The 14,826-nt window shown below is 32.4% G+C and overlaps 1 protein-coding gene across 7 annotated transcripts in view; it reads left to right on the plus strand.

Annotated features, from left to right (window-relative positions):
- The window catches only part of ADGRL3 (adhesion G protein-coupled receptor L3), a 915,407-nt gene extending 901,331 nt beyond the window's left edge, over positions 1-14,076 (plus strand). For 6 of the 7 annotated variants that reach the window (XM_030925166.1, XM_030925184.1, XM_030925192.1 and 3 more), the window contains one exon: positions 5,869-14,076. In XM_030925166.1, the coding sequence (XP_030781026.1) occupies positions 5,869-6,668 (800 nt within the window). In that variant the 3' untranslated portion in view covers positions 6,669-14,076. Of the gene's footprint in view, positions 1-3,909; positions 3,962-5,868 lie in introns of all 7 variants that reach the window. The other variant, XM_030925200.1, reaches the window with a different exon arrangement.
- The last annotated feature ends 750 nt before the right edge of the window (positions 14,077-14,826 follow it).

Genomic DNA, 14,826 nt, shown 5'->3' on the forward strand with positions numbered 1-14,826 from the left:
ACAAGGCTTTTGAGTATGGTTCCTCTGTACATCCTCCAGCTTGAAAATGACCCAAAAATTAATTGTCTTTCAGAAAAAAAAAAAAATAGATCTCTTTAAAACCACTTACAATATAAACATTCGGACATGGTTTTATCTTTCCTGAGTATAAAAATGTGTTAGGGACACAGAAGGCTTAAAATATATGATATGTAAAGAGACCACAAGAGAAAATTATTCAAATAAAAGTTTTTTAAAAGTCCTAGTCAGTGATCCACTTACTTGAAATTATATTTGAAAGAAAATTCACAATTACAAAGAGACTTCCATGATTCTTTCAAGTTGAATGTGACTGGCAGTATTTAAATTTTCTAGGCAATTTTAAATAACATTTCTACTATCCTCTGTGGAAATCTTTGTTGCTGTTGTTATTTTTTCCTTAGTCACAGGTAAAAGATTAGTGGTGTGAGTGTGTGCAACTTAGTGTGAATGTGCCATTGCAGAAAAGGATATATTTGTTAAAATAAGGCCATTATGTGTCTAAAACCATCTGAGCTTCCTCAGGAGGCATCTTGCCAGATACAAAGGATGATTTTACATTATTTCAGAAACACCAAAGTCAATAATCAAAAGTGACTGCAGGAATATAGGCAAGTCATTTGTCGATACAATGAAATAATTCAGCTCACTTTCAATTTCAAATTTCTTAAAGGGTGCATGTCTTTAGAATTAGAAAGCATAGAGCTCATCGAATTCTCTTTACATCATTGCTGACATTCTGTCAGCTTGTGCTTAAGTATTTCTTCTAATGGGGCCCATCCTACCTCAGAATCTCTTATATTCTATTGTTGAAACACTCCATTTGTTATGTATACTTTTTTCCTTCCTCTAAGCTGAAATTTGTCTCTGGCTTCTAGAACGAAGAAGAGCAAAGCATTCTTCTGTTGTCTATGGCAATCCTTTAAATACTTGGAAACAGCTATCCTGTCTTCCTTTAGTCTTCCGTTTCGGTAATGAATCAGAACCATCAATATGAGACAGTTTCTGGGTCTTTCTTCTTGGTTACCCCACCTAAAGTGTCTCTTTATATCTCAATGTCCCTATTTCATTGTAGCACTCAATGAATTGTACATTACACAATGTATCAGATGTAGTTTGGCAGGACAATTTAGTAGACCCTATAAAGGCTTGCTTTGTTTTGCTTTTTTCTTCATTTTCCTTAGGACAAGTGACAGGTTAATTGTGTCATTATAAACATATTAATATGTGCTGACATATTAGTAAATTTTGAATGATGTTAAATGAAGATTTTCACCCTATCTGGAAATTAAATGTATTCTACATTTATTCACCTTACATAAAAGAGTCATAGGTAATTATTTCAAAACAAGTAATAAATTTGGACCACATTTTGTTTAACTTTTTTGCTAATTCAGATATAATTTCTAATTTCTTATATAATGAAAAAGTAACACTGATTAATCTGCATGTTTTTCCTAATTCAATATCTGCCTTCTTGTCTTACTTTATTTTTACTGGTATCTTAAAGTATGAGATTTTTCCAAGGATGGAATAGTTCCATAAAAACTATCAAACTGCAATTCTCACAATGTAAGAATTTTAAATAATACTGTATTGATACAAACTTTTATTCTTGGGATCTATGACTGGTTATTGCTACTGAGATTATCAATAAATACACAAAGGATTCTTCTGAATGAATTTGTCTTTTATTCCGGTAAATTCAATAACTTTACTGACTTTAAAAAAAAAAAAAAAAAAAAAACAAAGTAAATAACTTTATTAATGTTTTCCAGAGTCAGAAGTTGAATTGTACACTACATAATGTTTTAATATTTTTTAAGATGTTAAGAAACTATGGTAGTGCTTAAAATATTTTTTTTTTTTTTACCACTGACCAAAAATAAATCTTGGTGATTGTCATATTGCTACTAATCTTATGCTTTCAGATGAATGCACTTATATTCTTACTGGCAAGGTGAAATCTTACATGAAATATAGGTGGCTCGGTATGTACTGGAGTGGTTTATATTGAATTACCACTTGGTTCTATTCTGTGGGTCCTCTGGTTCAGTTGCACCAATGCTATCCAAGCATAGAAGCATTCTGATTTAAAGTATCTATTCTTGGTTGTAACACCATTTATTTAAAATATGTAAAGATGTGTTCATTGTGTCACTGAAGCATACAGAATTAGAAATGAAGATGAATAATATACTTTTATTACACTGAATTCCGAGTCTATCTGGAAATATTTTGAATTTCATGCAGAGTACTTCTGGACCATTATCTTCTTGTCAGTATTAGGAATTTAATTTTTGTAAAGATAAATCTCATTATACAAAAACCTGTCAGCAAAACATAATTTAGAGAGGAAGTCATGATTTTACTAAAATAATTTACATTTTAAAGTGATTTAATTCAATTCTAAAACTTTAAAGAAACATAGTCCTAGAATGGAATATAGTGAAGAATATATTACAGTTGGTAAGAATACAAGATCATTTTAGAATGTATATAAATAGATTTTCTGTGATAGCATTCAAAGCCTAAGGCAGATGTGAAGTGAAGGAGATTGAAACAGACAGAATTGGAAGAAGTCTGGAAGACTTTTTTCTGATCCCAGTTCTGCCATATTAGCAGGGTGTGGTGTTAGATAAAGGCTCAGCCCCTCAAGGCTGCAGTCTCCTCTTCTCTGAAAAGTGGGAATTGAACTTCAGTGATCTCTCATGTGTTTTCCAGTTCTAAAATGCTTTCATTTAAGGAATGAGCCATAATGAGCCTCCAAGCATTTACATCTCTTGCTATACTGGCTTGGCCCTTCCTTTCAAATTCTTATTCTTAAACTCTTGAAACTTTAAAAGAGATTTCCTTTGCATTTTGAAATGTTGTTGATCTTTTTGCTGAGAAGCAAATCAACCTTTAAAGTACCAAAACTGTCTCTTTAAACTGTCATTAAATTATAATAAGATAGAACCCTTTGCAATGATCTGGCCTGGTGAATTTGCTGGTTTTTATTTTATGATACTTTAGTCTTTTTGTAGACAAAATCAGCAAGAACAACTCTGTTAACCTGGTTAAGAGGTTTTTTCCCTTAAAAAAAAATTTGGACAGGATTGTTGTTTAAAGGATCAACTTTCAAAATGTTTGATCGCATACAATTGTGCAACAATCCAGAAGAAAACCTAATATTGTTGGTTGCATTTTTCCCCTCTCACATTTCCTGTATTCAGAATAATAAATACGTTTAATCTTTTTTCCTCCATAGTTACACAGCCTTTGAATATGAGTTCCAAAAATGACAATGTTCATCAGTTTTTATTTAAAACTGATAAAAAATTCATATATATATAATAGGGAAATAACTTTTGTGCAGGAAAAGAGAAGATACAGAAGGCGGGAAAAAATGAACACAATTATGAAAGTCTTCAACTCTGGTTTCTCTGTGTATAAAAGCTTCAGATTTTATTTATACTTTTACTGGAAAAATTTAAAATTAAATAACATTCCTTGAAGCAGGTATACTCTAACATATACACACATATGTGACATTGAAATATATTGGTGAAAATAGTCATGGTCTGCCCTCAAATTTTTACTCTCCTTGGTTTATGTGATAATCTTAAGCGTGTATTTGTTTGAAATTTACAAACGGTGGAAACACTTTTTAAAAGACTCATTATATTAGCATGTGTTAAGGGGGATTTCTTATTTTCTGACTAACATTTCAGTATTTTTAATTATGATAAATCATGTAACCCAGAATCATGAATTTTGGGGCAGTGGAAATTATTTCCTTTGACTCTTTTTTCTGCATATCATCAATTTGCTTTTTACTCATGTTTCTTCTACTGTCGCTGTAAGCTTACTTGTTGTTTTTTCTTTCCTTTTCTTCATGCTGTCGTTTAGAGCCCTACAGAGAGACAAGTATGGGAGTAAAGCTAAACATTGCATATCAAATGTAATTTTTTTTAGTTCACTTTTATTGCATCACATATAGATGATGGTTATTAAAAACAGTTCATCTCACAATTTAAAAACTAAAAAGCCTATGAATCAACTTATACAAATATATGTTAATAGAGATTAGACGCTTTTGTTGTCTGATTCTTTTATTGTCACATAATCAACATAGTTGTTAAGTTTCATGTAACGTTTGTGTGAGTTAAATTGTTTTTAAATTAAGCATTTATTTTTGCTAAGTAATTCATAAACTTTTAATTTTTATTAGTACGTTCCATCATAAAAATGTGTCACGTACAACATATCCACTTTATTTTACTATGGCTGTTTCAGCCCTTACCTAATGCATTGATAAACCGAAATAATAAACACATGTTTCAATGCATCAGCCATCCAACCGTAGCCATCAAGCATACCATAGCAGCTTCTGCAAAAGCTATCACCCATCACATACAGCCCTTTAAGAAGCATTTACTTTTATTTTTTCTTAACATTGTGGATTTGTCTACAAGATATAAAATGAAAATTAATTGCTTCATCCTATGTCTGTGATGGCTGCTTATTAATATAATTTATGCATTGCTAATTTTGAAAACTGTCCTAGTTGAATACACAGTATGCATCAGGAGTCCAAATAAAAATTGACATATTTGAAACACATAATTTAAACCAGTAATGAAACTAGTTGAGTTTTGATAAATAACTGCATCACAGATATAGAATGAATGCTATATTTTCACAAGTTACCAATATATTAAGAAGTTTAATAGAATTCTCCAATTAATTTTTCTGTAAATAAACACCCTTTCTTATTTACCAGTATTGGTTAAATGTGTTTTTTTTCATTTTGTGGTTGCATTTGAAGTGATTTATGAAACTACTATAGATTCTCGGATTTCTGTTCGTTCAAGGGAAGGCAAAAACCTTGAAGAAATATGTGGTCAGATTTATTTCACTGCAGCTGTTTCTTACCAGTATAAAATGTTTATCCTGTTTTAAACACAAACTTTAACATGCACACAAATCCATCATTCATTACATAATGGTAACGTTAATACTGACACAATGTTTTTAGGCACCAGATACCTGTGTCTTTACACATTCTTTTGTAGTATTACCTAATGACCCTAAAAAAATCTCTGATGGGATAGTATACAATAGCATAGTATACAATAACAGCCAAAGTCCTTATAACAGAAAAAAAAAATTGGAAAGTAAATCCAAATACTTTTGTTTTGAAAATTCCTAGGTGTCAATTCTTTTGACGTGACATTTATCTGACTAAACATTACTTCATGACCTCATCATTCTGACAAATTTAACATAATCCTTTTGTGGTTTTCTATGTAGGGATTATTTTTAACCTTACAAAATTAAGTATCAATTTATTAGATACTGCTTGTTGCTTTTACTTTTGACCAGTATATTCAAAGTACCACACATGAATTATGTTAACATTATACCTATTTTGATGTTAAGACAATATGTAAAATTAAAGGTAATGAATTATTTAACTGACTTTGATGTGTATAAATTGAAAGCTATGAATGACTACACCAAAATTTTGTGTTATTTTGTCAAGTTATAACCAAATATACTTCAAATAATGTCAGCCAATGTTTGTGTGACAATTGCAAATTTATAATTTATAGGTTTTTTAAAATTCTTTTAAAGATCTACTTTAAATATGATTTTCCCATTTATATGATTTCAATCACTGGTCCAATTATACACATATATAGATTTAATAATATTTTAGGTTTCCTTCCAAACATTTTATGCTTAAGTAAATGCTAGCAATTTATACATATTTCATAGTCGATGAATGTTTTTGCTTCTGTGTTTGTGTGTGTGTTCTATGACTTGCTGGATATAAATGTCATAGTATCTTGTAATCTTTTTCAGAGGGGCTTCTGAACAATGCCAGGGATACAAGTGTCATGGATACTCTACCACTGAATGGTAACCATGGCAATAGTTACAGCATTGCCAGCGGCGAATACCTGAGCAACTGTGTGCAAATCATAGACCGTGGCTATAACCATAACGAGACCGCCTTAGAGAAAAAGATTCTGAAGGAACTCACTTCCAACTATATCCCTTCTTACCTGAACAACCACGAGCGTTCCAGCGAACAGAACAGGAATCTGATGAACAAGCTGGTGAATAACCTTGGCAGTGGAAGGGAAGAAGATGCCATTGTCCTGGATGATGCCACCTCGTTTAACCACGAGGAGAGTTTGGGCCTGGAACTCATTCATGAGGAATCTGATGCTCCTTTGCTGCCCCCAAGAGTATACTCCACTGAGAACCACCAGCCACACCATTATACCAGAAGGCGGATCCCCCAAGACCACAGTGAGAGCTTTTTCCCTTTGCTAACCAACGAGCACACAGAAGATCTCCAGTCACCCCATAGAGACTCTCTCTATACCAGCATGCCGACACTGGCTGGTGTGGCCGCCACAGAGAGTGTTACCACCAGCACCCAGACCGAACCCCCACCGGCCAAATGTGGTGATGCTGAAGATGTTTACTACAAAAGCATGCCAAACCTAGGCTCCAGAAACCACGTCCATCAGCTGCATACTTACTACCAGCTAGGTCGCGGCAGCAGTGATGGATTTATAGTTCCTCCAAACAAAGATGGGACCCCTCCCGAGGGAAGTTCAAAAGGACCTGCTCATTTGGTCACTAGTCTATAGAAGATGAGACAGAGATTGAAACCAACAAAACTGCTAACATCTTGTTGACTGTTCTGAGTTGATATAAGCAGTGGTAATAATGTGTGTACTCCTAAATCTTTATGCTGTCCTCAAAAGAAAAACACAAACTCTCAGACTTTTTTTTTTTTTTTTTTTTTTAAATGGGATTTTTAGGTCAGCCCAAGGGAGAAAGATAACTGCTAAAATTCTCCTGTACCCCATCCTTTCTTGTCCTTTCCCCTTCAGATGGAGACTTCATTATGTTAATGAACAAGATATGAAGAAAATGGCACTCATTGTGGCCTTGTTGAATTACGTTGTGTATGTTTTAACATCTCTGATGCTCTGTTACTAAAATTACAAGGACCTGCTTTTTAAAAGGCCAGAACAGTTGTCTGAAATTAGTAACAATGCTGCATCTAGATTGGAGTGCTGCACAAGCAAACATAAAAGCAAAGCAAAACTGAATCACATAGGGTTTTCGGTCACTCACAACCTGAATTCACCACAACTGCAATAGCTGTGGAAAACAAAATAAAACAACAAAATTAATAATGAAATGGAGGGGAATTCTAGAATTATATGCTAAATGCATATTTTATGATTTGCTGTATTAACTGATGATAAAACTAATGGCAGAAAAAAGTTGAACAATTTCTATGTAATGTACAGATACTAGCATTGCACATATAGTCTGCTTTCTGTTCCTCCAGAATTTGAGTCCTGTTAATGTAGTAGAAAAAAAAAATTTCTTTTTCTTTTGTGCTGGTCTTGCAAGTTTGTCTACCAGTAAGAGAGCAAAGTTTCTTTCCTTTCTTCTCTTTCTTCATTTTCTTTCTTTTTTTCTTTTTCGACTTTTTTTCCTTTAAAATTTCGCCTGGCAAAAAATAAATAAATGAAACTATCACTTTATAAGAATCATTTTCTAGTAATGCAAACAAATTATTTTTTACAAAAAAATAAAATAAATAAAATTAGACTTCCTTCCCTCACTATATATCTTTATGCAGTCAGAATATTTCCAACAGTGTTTTTTGCAAACTAGAGCAGGACAAACTTTTATGTTTACAGGGCACATCTGTTGTCATGCAAAGCATATTTGGCAAGCAGTTCATCACCAGGACACTAGCTATGATTCTAGAAGTCAAAAGGTGTCTATAGAACTAGTGGGGCTTCTGCATGTGAAAACGGTTTTCCATAGGCGTTAAAGTGCTAATGCTCAGTCTGATCCCCAAGTGGGCACCTGCACTACCAATTTTTAGAGGAAATTCACTCCCTTGTAGTAAGAATTAAAAGGTCAAATTATTTTGAAGTGATTTTTTTTTAAAAAAAAGTCTTCTGTTTATTAACAGGAAAATTTATTTATTTGACAGGATTTTGAGTAATGTAGGGATACAAAAGGTAAATTAGCAGCACATATAATTTTTTTTTTTTTTAATTTATGATCCATTTTGTATGGTCTCAAAGTTGGATGACCTCATTACTAATATTTGTTGTAAAAGTGAAACTTGTTTGCCAACCAATAAACAACTGATTGAGATTTAGAAGATATTGTATTGATGTATGTACTATATGATTAATTAGTCTTTTTATTTTTCTCGCCTTTCTTTCCTTCTGTTTTCAATATATAAACTTTGCTAATCCTCCATGGCCCAAATGAGCCATGCAAAAGAAATCACTCTGCCTAGATGAATAAGCTAAGCACAAAATCTTACAGGTTTGCATACAAAGTAAACCAGAAAAATGGAATGCGCATGTTTATTTTGGCTGAAATCAGATGCATCACTTAATTTTGAGCAGGTTAACATATATGTTACTATTTGCTATCTATAAACCAGATGCAGTCACTATGCTTAACTTTAAAACCAGATTCAATCAGAGATATAAATATCAAATTTGGGGTCTGGGTGAGTCATATTTTTTTCCTCCTTTGTACATTCCATTTTGATGTTAGAAATTCAAATTTCCTGAATTTGCTAAAAGCTGCAAAGAGAATATTCATTTTATAAAGATATAATAAGACTTTTATTGTGTTTTTTTCTTATTCCGTGTGATGGAAATAGGAAAAGATAAATTCTTTCCAAGAAACTTTCTAGATCTCTCATTACTGCAGATCCTTTATAGCAGTGTCCAGGTACAGATCCTCTGTTAGGGCAAAGCTAAAAGGAATCTGCCAAATTATAATTTCTCCTGTAGTGTGTTTTATCTTGGGGTTTCCTTTTTCAAAAATCTAAACACTATCCGTCTATAAATGACTATCTTAAACCAAGTTTAGAGAATGACCAATAATCTGTATATAGTTTATAAATACATGACAAAAAAATTTCTGCTGGGCCAGAGTGCATCATAACCTTCGCATCACCTCAAAATATTTTATGTATCATTCCTTTTTAGTCAATTGGCATGAATATTTTTTAAGTCTACAGATTTTTATGTTGGAGGAGAATGACAAGCGTTAATGATAATTCGGTTTTCTAGCACCACACTATGGCAATATTAGCACGTCCAAGGCATTTAACCCACCTGATACGTAGAATACATTTGGCAATAAAAGAATTCTTTTTAGATGTGTTTATGGTAACTTCAGAAACACAAATGTGGTCTGTGGATTATGAGCACTTATACTTGTTTTGTCAAACAGTAACCTACATGAAAGTATCTCTGTCAGTAAGAAGCTGGTTTCACAGAAAAATGGGGAAACTACCTCAATTCAGCTTGCTGATATTCTGACATTGCTACCTCCCTGCCCATTATTTTTGTGTTTCTATATGGAAAATTGAAGCAGGTAGCCTCTCAAGCTCTGCATAGACCAAGTTGAAGAAAGATCACTAGCATACATAAACTGGTGCAGAAGAATATTCAGCATATAAAGTTACTACTGCGCTCTTGCATCAAGAAAATTGAGTGAGATTGTTGAACTCTGTACATCATAAATGGCATGCTTTCAGAGAGACTTAAGATCCCAAAGATTATAACAGAGAGAGAATTCCCCAGCAAGTTTTATGTAACCATAATAAAAAATTAAACTGGATAAAGGAACTAATTTTACATACATTTCAATAGAAATTTGCATATATCTAATGTATTCATTTTGCCCTGTTTACATTAGCAAGGGTTGAATTCCTGAACTTGAATCTTCTTCATATACATTTTCTTATAGAGCTGTTGATGATTAATGATTTTTAAATTTTTCTTTTTTCTACCATCTTTTGTGACTCAATTTTTTTAATATCCTGAGACATTTATGATCTGCTTATCTGTATATTTTTATGTGTTCATCTGACTTTCAAGTAAGAAGTGAATTTCCATCAAACAGATACACTATACAGCTATAATACAGCTTATTTAGCCAGTTAGAAGTAAAACTTATGCCACTGAAACAAACACATGTTTACTTTCTTGTCAAATAATATTTTTGTAACATTTTTAGACTTGGTTGTTTTTCCTCTTTGAAGTCTAGTTCACATGATACTTTATCAGGGACACTAGCTAATGGACCTCATGTTCAGTTAATTCTGAAGCTGATGGATTGTTGCACAGCCCCTGTTCCTAATTGATAAATATTTGTGGCAAAGTCCAAATTTGGTGAAGGAGAAATTGGTTGGAATTAAATTTTATGGGCATCCCTTCCTGTTTCCACTATATTATAATTAAACACACTGAAGTTGAATAATAAATTACTGTGTTTAAATAATTATAATAACAAAAATGAACTGACAGAGCAATTATCTTGAAGTAACAATAATCAGGAAAATACATTAATAAAAAGCAGGTAAGGGAAATATCCTTAACTTTCTGTAAAAAAAAAATTCACAATGCCTCTAAATTAAGATGTAGTTTATCATCTGTATTTTAACATATCCATCATAACTAAAAATGTTGACATATTAAGGAAAGGATCTTTGAGATTTAGGTTTAAGATTTTTATCAATATTGATTGATATGACAAAACTTTTCGTAATAGATATAAGCATATAAGGGAATTAGTAACATTTATAAAGGACCCACATATTTAATTTTAGGCATTGTCTTCAGCTTCCCTGGACCCCCAACACATGTTGAAATGTTATTGTCAAGCTTGCTTACTTTAAGGAATGACATTAAAAACTTTGACTGACTTTCTACATTACTGTAAAGACCAAAAGGGAGAGGAAAAATAGTTTATGAGTTGTCTAAAGATCAACTCCAGACTAATCTATATCATCCCCTAATAATGAAGAAACAATTTGTCTTTAGAATTTGTCTATCAGTACTGTACCAAAGTGCTACTGCTTGGATTTTTCTGCTGTTTTAAAGAGATGGGGTCTTGCTCTGTCACAAAGACTGAAGGGCAGTGGCACAATCCCACTCACTGCAGCCTCAGACTCTTGGTCACAAGTGATCCTCCTGTCTCAGCCTCCTGAGTAGCCATGATTACAGGTTTGAGCCACAGCACTCAGCCTGTGATGTATTGTGGAGGGAAAAACACTACAGAACTACACTGCATGTCAGTTCACTTAGAGAGTGAAAAAAACAAAAACCCAAAGTCTATTTTTTTTAGTTTTGAGCGGATCTGAAGATATTGGCATGAATATCCTTTCTTCTCTGAGAAAATTTTTGAGATAAAATAACAATATATATGAACTTCCCAGTATATTGTAGACCAAGGTGTTAAAATTTAATTAGTTCATTTCTAGTGATTCATAATTTTAACTTACCACATAATTACTATGCATTTCTAAGTAATGCTTTCAATATAGCTTATGTTAGATTTCTGCACATCATTAAATTAGGAAGATGGAGGCACAAAAGCAAAGCAGCAGCATTGCACAATAGATTATGGAAGCATTATTGTGCAAATGAATTTTACATAAGAAGCTTTTTTGAGTTCGTAAAATATATTCAATGGATCCCAACATTAAATTTAATTTTGTAATCAGCAAATATGTTCTTTATAATATCTGAAGAATATTAAACAACTAAATTTTCATTTGTAGGCTAGCAGAACTTAAATGTGTTGGTAGTTGCTTCTTTCCTGATTAGGCCATAAGAAGAAACTTTCTTATTTACTAATTAACACTGATTACACTCTCTTTGGTTTAAAAGGGAAACTTTCACCTGTACACATATTCCACTTATTTACAGCCTGCAGAAGAAATAGCTTGTTTACGATATTTAAAACTTCGTGATTTCTGCAGTAAAACAGGTAGTTAATATAGTTTTGCATAATGTCATGGAAAGATATTGCTATCCCTTCTTTATCTGAAAAAAAAATTTAAGTCAGCATTTCTTTCACATCTAGCACCTGTAAGTTACTATTCAAATGTCTTGATTTCAGCTAAGTTTTGATGTTTCTTTTTCTCTTAGTAGTGTGTCAAGAGCATTGTTCTCATTTGATGATTTGTGTCCCATTAGAGTATTTCAAAGGTAAATGCAAACTAATTTTTAAGAAGGCTTGTGAAAGAACTTTGACTTATGTGAAGAAATCAAGAATGACTATACATGAACAAATCTCTGTTGGGGTAAACAAGTCTCTTCAACTACAATATGAACAATGGAAGAGCAGAAACCAAACAAGTTAGCAAGCTTATGGTGAGGTGACAGGACCTAAACTAGAGTTACAGAGAAAAGTTTTCCAGGAAAGAATAATAAAGTCACTTTTAGTGATAAAAATCTTATAGACTATGCCAAATGTTAACAGGTGTATTCCAAAAAGTAAAATTGGAGTTTCTTATATTCTGATATTCTGCTAATTCCACAGGAAACAGTAAATACTTTAAACACTCTTGAGATGTTTCTTATCTAGCTATACCTTGTCTCAAGGAAACATCAATATTTTATAAATGTTTCTTAAATATAAGTATTTTGTCTCAATTCATCTTCACTCTCTAATCTGCTGACACTATTCAACACCAACAGAGCTAATGCTTTTAGTAGCTTTGTACCTTTTAGAGCTCTATTATGAATCTTTCTAATACATATGAAATTAATATTATATTAGAATTATGTACATTGTAAAAAATAATTCATAACCAAGCAATATTCATACTATAGAATAATTTATTATTATATATATGAATATTACATTGAGACTGAACAAATAACTACCCTGCTCCAAATATTACTCTCAAGTTCTCTGCCTTTAATTATTGTAGTCAATTCATAAAATTCTACATGCAGTTGTACATGGTGGGTTATCAAAGTACTCCATAATCTAAGTGCATCTAAAAGTATTCCCAGTGCTCCTTTCATTCTAGAATACTAAAGGAAAGAGTTTGAAAGAAGGGGAAAGTAAAGCAGGCTTCTAACTATACAATTTAAACATTGCCATTCAGATTGAATAATTTTTAAATGATGATGCTCCACTCTTTGATCTATAGATGAGGTTACAAAAGATTTACAATTAGTCCAAAATCAGAGGATTTTAAATCTTAAAGGAGTTAAGTTCATCTCAGTGATCCAAGACTACAAAAATTCATGATAAATTGGCAAGGAAATATGTTTAAAACCAAGAACTAAAATAGCTTTCTAAGTTTAAAAATGCCTGTGTTTCCTCTGAATGTAAAACAGGCAAAATGATCCTGACTTCAAAATGAAATATATTGATTGTTATCAAAAGATGTTTGACAAAGTTAAGTCAGTATCTTCAATGCTTTAGCAGTAGGTAGAAGACTTTGGGGTTGGAACTCAGGATACAGTGACTAGGACAGAGTATATTCTTAGGCTAATCCGTGCCTAGTCCTCTGGAGTATTTTTTAATGCCCTGAATTTCAAGTTGTCAAACTGGTTTACATATTGAATGACATTTTGAATCAATAAAAATGAGAAAAAACATTCAAATTTCGTTTTCATGTCTCATTTGAGAATAAAGATTTCCTTCATCACCCTAAGTAATAAAAACTGATATGTCTTGAAACAACTACAGACAATCAGAATGTGTTCATTTATAAAGTATCACTTGTTTGTATATTTTAACACTGACCTTTGCCTGTGAACTAGAAAATCAAGATTTGTAGAGTCAAGTTGATTTGCCTTCACCTGATTTCTGCGAATGCATTGGAAGTGGATGGATAACTTGGAAGTTTTTCCATACTGTTTTCCTCCTTGCCAAGCATTAAATCTAATTCAAAATACATCTTTCTAAAAAACAATAGTTTATTTTTAAAACTAACAACTAATTGTCCTACTCCTTGTTGATAAGAAAACTCACTTTTTAGAAACGAGTATAGCTATTGTGGCTTTGGTCTCCTAGGATCCTCATATATTTACACATGGCGTTATTCTTTTCATATACACCTACCAGATTTCAAGCTATTGGATATTTCCCTTGTACAACCTTTACATCCTTTTTCTTTTCCTTAAATGCTCTGTACAATCACATGTAAAGTCATCAGCTACAAACCTCAATAAAAATATCAGTAAACAAGAAGTGATGTAGTTACTGTTATTATATGGTATTACCAAAACTTTGATTTTGGGATAGTGTTTCAAATTTCAGGATAATAACTGAAACGTGGGTTCCTAATATATTTCCTATATCCACTACCTCACACCCTGCCACCCTCCCCTTCATGCATTGAAAATATAATGAAAGATCTTTTTAACTTTTGTTTTCAGAGAACTGCTGCCACTGGAGGCGTCTATAAGGCAATTTTTCTTTTCCAGAAAGATAGAAAGTTAAATTAAGAATTTACTGTTTGACCTTGAAATTTGCCATTAATGAGATATAATCAAATTTATCTTATATCTGCTGTCTGGTCTTATTTCTCCTTATCTCAAACTAGGGAGTAGGACAGTCAGTCACCAATCAACCTCTGGTCCAAATAAGAGTTTAAAGCTATGTGTTGTGACATGTCATTCTTCTTTTGAATAAAAAGTTGCATATAAGTAAATATTTTGGATCACAAAGATAGACATCATATAATCATTATTCTGTAGTGTCACGGATTCTGATTATTTAGCTTACTAACTCTGAATGTCGGTTGAATGAGCGCAAATATCAGCTGGATAAATCAAATTCAGATACCAGTTTTTTATAACATTGAAAATTCATTTCCATAAGAAATATTCTGCAAAGGAAATGGAAGAGAATCAGCAGCTCCCGAGTGCCTAGTGTATGTCTGGCCCTTTACATAGCCTCATTTGATCTTCCCAATAATGTGACAAAAGGGAATATATT

This window comes from Rhinopithecus roxellana, chromosome 2 (assembly GCF_007565055.1).
Source record: "Rhinopithecus roxellana isolate Shanxi Qingling chromosome 2, ASM756505v1, whole genome shotgun sequence".
Classification (NCBI taxonomy): Eukaryota; Metazoa; Chordata; class Mammalia; order Primates; family Cercopithecidae; genus Rhinopithecus; species Rhinopithecus roxellana.